The 5944-nt window shown below is 48.1% G+C and overlaps 2 protein-coding genes across 3 annotated transcripts; one reads left to right on the forward strand and one right to left on the reverse strand.

The window, feature by feature from the left end:
• LOC121177335 (zinc finger protein 250-like) lies at window positions 1-3617 on the forward strand. Of its 2 annotated transcripts, none has more exons than XM_041031634.1 (6): window positions 1-285; window positions 1023-1110; window positions 1253-1359; window positions 1576-1820; window positions 1903-2027; window positions 2158-3617. In XM_041031634.1, exons 1-6 carry the CDS (start codon window positions 93-95, stop codon window positions 3485-3487), a joined length of 2088 nt encoding a protein of 695 aa, XP_040887568.1. In that variant the 5' UTR covers window positions 1-92; the 3' UTR covers window positions 3488-3617. The 2 variants fall into 2 exon arrangements, with proteins under 2 accessions (XP_040887568.1, XP_040887569.1); XM_041031635.1 differs by having other exon boundaries at window positions 2161-3617.
• Window positions 3618-4027: 410 nt separating this feature from the next.
• Window positions 4028-5497, reverse strand: LOC121177444. The gene is made up of 2 exons (XM_041031776.1): window positions 5489-5497; window positions 4028-4972 (listed from the first exon to the last, which is right to left on the reverse strand). Exon 2 carries the CDS (start codon window positions 4952-4954, stop codon window positions 4028-4030), a length of 927 nt encoding a protein of 308 aa, XP_040887710.1. The 5' UTR covers window positions 4955-4972; window positions 5489-5497.
• Window positions 5498-5944: the final 447 nt, after the last annotated feature.

Consider the following 5944-nt stretch of genomic DNA (forward strand, 5'->3'; position numbering starts at 1 on the left):
TAAACAATGCCGCAGGTGATCGGCTCTCTCCGTGAGTTATTTAACCTGTGGCGGACGTGTTGAGGACAAACGCAGCCGAGAGTCTGAGTAAAATGTCTAAAGCTGAGATTCTCCGGGGATTTGTTACTGAGAGACTCGCCGCCGCCTCCCAGGAAATCTTAGCGGCCGTGGACAGAATCGTAGCCGGGTACGAGGAGGAGGCTTCGGGCTTCAGGCAGGAGATTGACCGGCAGAGGAGACAGCTGGAGGTTCTCCTGCAGCCTCAGGTCACACTCACCGAAGGCGGTTGGTCATTTTTTGGCATAAAAATTGAAGTCCAAGCGCCGCCACCGGTTTTTAAAGACAGGGCCATGTAAAACTCTATTTAAATATCTTCTAATTTAACATTTACTTGGCTGTCGACAAAGCTGCATCCACTAAATGACAAAGCCTAAGACGGTTTATTAATCAATGTGATTTACTCATTAATTCGGCTTTGCTGTAAATCGACCAACGAGTTCATCATTTCATAATTTAACGTTTAAATTTGAAATGGTCTTAATATTCTTTCTCTGGGCTGCAATGGGCTGTTTATCGCCAAAGTTCGCAGATTTATGGTCATTTCCCCAACATATCTCACAGCTTTGTGGATAATTTACATGCCGAATTTACGGTTAAACACCAGTGCGTTAAATAAAGGTTTCGGCTCATGGATGAATCACATGCAGAATTTAGTTTTAGGTGAGGGAAATTTTAATAGCAGGTTTTGGTGATGGAGTTTTGCAAATATGCTTCCAATTGAGGATTTAATAGCCAGTCAAGCTAAAGCAGAACACGCTGAACAGACTCTTTTATTACAATGATAATATTATTAACAGTAACAATAATGGTTATAGTGATAATAATGATAATAACGTCTTTAATTGGTTTCAGTTTTTATCCAAAGTTGGTTCCAGTGAGATCATTTTCAAAATGAAATCCTTCCAGTCCCACAGATTTTCAGCAAAGTGAAGTGGGAATAACTGATTTCTGTCTTTGCTCAGGTGTAAAACGCAGCAGGAGCCTCGGCCACATTGAGGACGACGAGTCCCGTAAAAACCTGGAAGATCTGAAAAATCAAACTCCGTCAAGGTTCATACAGAAACAGCTTCTGTTATCATTATTATTTTGTCTGTGTGAGAGTGAGACAGGATGTGTGTGACACGCACGACTGTGTGTGTGTACATGTATTTTATAACATGTAAACTTCATCTTTCTCCTGTTTTTCCTCCAGAGGTCAGTCTGAGTCCAGCAGATCTCAGATCAGTGACACTCAGAACCACATAGACCTCAGGATCCGCATCCTGGAGGATCCACAGACTGAAATACTGTCAAGAAACGGTACTTTTACACAGAGAACTTTCCTCTGGCCACGCAGGCCGTTTGGGTTTTATCAGCTGAGATTATGGGATGTTTGTCTGTCATGTTCGTGCTGCTTTCAAAACAAAGACGACACTGTATGAAGCTTAGTTATGATTCATGTATTTCTTACTGTTTGTGCTGAAAACAGGAAACGCTGATCTAAACTGCTTCCTGTACTCGTCTCTCCTTCGTCAGTTCTTAAGAAATGTCCGGTCCTGGAGCTGAAGTGTCCCCGAGGTCTGCAGGAGCCAGACTTCCTGGACCTGCTGAGATCCACCTTCCCTCAGCTGGCTGGAGACAACAAACCTTTTGACATGTTAACGTCCAACAAGAGACGGCGATTACAGCGTCTGAAACTGAAGACGACGACAGCGGAGGAGATCCACAGAAACGTCAGCGGCACAGGATGGAAGACCTCGACTCTCTTTATCAGACCAAAGGTACTTTATCATATTCTGTTGTTATTTTTGTTTCTATCTTTGTTTTCAGATGCAAAGTGGAATCAGACTTTTATTTTTCCAGGCACAGGAGGAAGCTCAGAGCAGTGAGGAAGAGATTCGTCCTCCACAGACAAAAGACAACAGCACTGAAGACTCTGCGTCCACGGCTGCCGTGTTGACGTGTGATGAAAACAGACCACAAACCAGGTAAAGCTGGTCTGAGTCACCTGCTGCCAATGCTGGAATTATAAAGCGTCCGCATACTTTTGGACACAGTGATGTTAGACTTTAAACACATCACGTGTGACCGACCTTAATTCTTCCTCTGGTTTCCCAGCAGCTCAACGCCACAACAACAGGACGTGGAAACGCAGGAAGCTGATGATGAAGACGGTCGGATAACAGCTGAGGACCGCGTGTCCCGCTCTGCAGCCGAGAGGAAAGGGGACGCCTGCGGGGATGATGAAAAGGAAGGAGGAAGAGAAGAAGCGAACGACAGCAGTGACGACTGGAAACCGGACAAGTGCGACGAGGATCTGAGGGACAGTGACTCTGAACTGCCGTCCAAGACCACAAAGAAACTAAAGACCAGACGCTCTGGTGTCAGGGCCCCGGAGCCGCCGCCGCCTGACGACAGCGATGCTGTCCTCTGCTGCAGAGTCTGCAAAGCTCTGCACAAATCAGAGGTCACCTTTGTGAAACATGCGTGGAGCCACGTGGACGATCCAGCGAGCGTGTGCGGCGTGTGCGGAGAACGCCCGGACTCCGTGGACGGGTTGAAGGAGCATCTTCGGAGTCACCACAGAACTGACGACTGTCACATCTGCGGAGAGCTTTTCCTCAGCACGCTCAGCCTCGACGAGCATGTGGCTGCCCACTCAGGGGAGAGGACACACAGATGCCATGTCTGCCATGCTGCCTTTGCATTAAAGGTGTCGCTGGAGAATCATCAGAAGCTGCACGAGGCAGCGAAGCTTCACAAATGCTACACATGCCACAAAGTGTTCGAGCTGAAGGAACAGCTGAGAGCTCACCGCAGGACTCACTCCAACAAAAAGACGCACCTCTGCGGCGTGTGCGGGAAATCCCTCAGCGACTTCAGGTCCTTATCCCGCCACAAGATGACCCACTCTGGAGAAAGACCTCACAGCTGTCAGGTTTGTGGGAGGAGCTTCAAACTCCCCGGGACGCTGAGACAACACGAGAAGATCCACACGGACAGAGAGAGGTCGTACCTGTGCGACGTTTGCTGCAAAATGTTTCTGACGAGCAAGCAGCTGCAGATTCACATGAGGACGCACACCAACGAGAAGCCGTACCACTGCGGCGAATGCGGCAAAGGGTTCACCACCAAGGGGCCGCTGACCATCCACATGCGCGTGCACACGGGAGAGACGCCGTACCGCTGCCCGGACTGTGGCTGGTCGTTCAAGCGCAAGATCAATCTGGACAACCACGTGACGGTCCACTCAGGCGCCAAACCGTTTGTCTGTGGGATTTGTGGGAAAGCGTGCGCTCGCAAAACGTACCTGACCGTTCACATGAGGACTCACAATGGGGAGAGGCCGTACAAGTGTACGCTCTGTGACAAAGCCTTCACTCAGAGCCACTGTCTGAAGACGCACATGAAGAGTCACCTGGTGGCAGACGCTGCGCCGCAGCAGTGACAGTGACAGTGTGAGTTTCTGTGTTTGCTTCTATTTAAATGAATGTTTCTCTAAGTTATTTAAAGGTGCCTGTGCAATGAAAACACTGTTGTAAGTTCACCGCCTGAATAAACTCTGACAGTCGCTGAGCTGCCGGGATCGCTCCTGTCTGCTGTTTGTTCTGTTTGCATTTACATGTAACAGGTGAGGTGGACACCTGCCTGACACCTGCAGTGAACGGTCTGTTTACATCAGACACGACTCACACAGTAAATCCGCCTTTATTCTATCATGTGATCGGACACGTGACCTGAGAGCTGAAACACAACATTACTCTGGTTTATGACTGACACTGGTTTTTAATGTGGGACGTTCCCAGTTAATCACAAACATAAACACAGGTCTGTCCATGCTGTCTGATAGCTCAGTCTTTAGTTGGACCTGGTCTTGGTCTCTTACTGTTGACGTTATATATGAATAACATGACTCTGACTCTATTCTCTACATCCAGCTGTGGCTCTATCACACCATTAAAACTGTATTGTACAGCGCTTTGTTCCGTCAGCCCAGTTCCTCTGCTCCACTCCTCTTGCAGCACCGTAGCTTCCCGGCCCGGTGCAGGAACAGCAGAGGTAAAACCAAACTGCTGGGCAGATCTAACCAGAACGCAGACAGCCGCACCACACAGAGGTCGCTGGGCTCCAGCGCCGACGAGCTGAACAGCAAGTTGCCGATCAGATTCCCCCCGAACCTGAACAGCAGCACTCCCATTATAGCCACGATGGTGTGGAAAGCCCTCTGCTTGGATTGGTCCGCCCGCTCCCTGTTCCCGCCCACCTCCCCTGGCCCTGGACGCTTGAGAGCGCGGAGAACTGAGATGCTGCAGAAAGACATGACGACCAAGAGGGAGACCATGATGCACAGATACAGGACCATCGTGAACTCAGGGCCGGTTAGGTTCAGTACGGTCATCCATCCCGAACACAGCAGCCAGACGCATCCGGTGCTGATGTTCCTGATCCGGGCCCCGCCCCCCTGTCTCAGCCCCCGGTACGTGATGGGGTGAACCACGGCCAGGTAGCGCTCCACACAGGTGAGGATGTGAAAGAGAGCCTGTCCGAGGGAGGTGATGGACCAGAGGCAGAGCCCTGCCGACATCATCACCTGGAGGTTGAAGAATCCACCACAGAAGAAGAAGCTGAACCCCAAGAATGAATTCAGCTCCATGGCGATGGAGTGATAGAGGAAGAGATCTGCTGCTGTGGAAACGAAGCGCTGCTTCCTCCACTGCTGGTATCCCAGGTACAGGACGAAGATGAAGAGCGGGAGGAAGAGGAGGAGGCTGGTGATGAAGAAAGCAGAGAAGGCAAAGATGCTCGCTTTGGTCCTGAAACAGGAGTTGATGGGAGGATGGAGGGAGGAGTTAGAGGAGGAGAAGAGAGGAGGAAGAAGGGAGAGGTCAGCAGAGGAAGAGGAGTTGACTGACATGTTTCTGTGGATGGAGGCCTGAGGAGGAAGAGGAAGAGGAGAGATTTGATTCAGTTTCAGTTAATGCTGTTAAAGAGAATCCACGTGTGTGTGTGGGCCTCATGTTACTATAGATTCATCCAGTCATACATGGCCACAGGTGATGTGTCAGAGCTGGAAGAGCCGTGGTTACACATGTAACCTCGGATTTTCCCTGACAGCACAAAGCTTCGCTCCACCTTTACTCCTGATGAGTTTCTTTGCTTCAGCTGCTTTGATTTTACCACCAAAGGCTGAATTAACAAAAAAAACTTTCATGGTAGATTTCTAAATAGTTTAATAAGAATTCATGAATTTAAATTCACTTAAACGAATGATTTCCCAAGTAAAGTCACCAGTTTAGCAAATGTGTTTTAATATGTGAGAACATGAAGGACACGTGTGATTTACTCACATAATATCAACAGTCTGTTCAACACTGAATTCACAGGAATCACTTCATCTGTCATTATTTCTGAATCAATATGTTTATGTAAAGATTTAAAGGACACTGACCTCAGCAGAGTTCCAGTCTGACCGTCGTCCTCCTGAGTCACTGACTGCTGTTCACAGGTATCTGCTACAAAGAACACCCAACATGCATCTGTGCTTAAGGTGTGTGTGTGTGTGTGTGTGTTTTGCAAGTCATATTTTATGATATTCTTTTACAGTAAATTACAGCAGGCAAATGTATTTGTATTCGCATCATCGTGCCACAGGAAGTTCAGATTTCAGGGTCGACAGCATCATTTGAATCTGACGTCAGTCAGAGAGAAAACACAGAGCAAAGTGTTTTATTCTTTTATTTACATACAGTTACATTATAATGCTGCATTAAAGCATCACACAGTGACTTTACCCTGCAGCTGTACTGACTCACACATACGTTCCTGATCTGAAACATCTGAAACTTTCCAATGAACTTTCAAATGAATTTCTGGAATTTAAAGTCTGAGGATTCCAGCTGAATTT

The sequence above is a fragment of the Toxotes jaculatrix genome, chromosome 23 (assembly GCF_017976425.1).
Source record: "Toxotes jaculatrix isolate fToxJac2 chromosome 23, fToxJac2.pri, whole genome shotgun sequence".
Taxonomy (NCBI): domain Eukaryota; kingdom Metazoa; phylum Chordata; class Actinopteri; family Toxotidae; genus Toxotes; species Toxotes jaculatrix.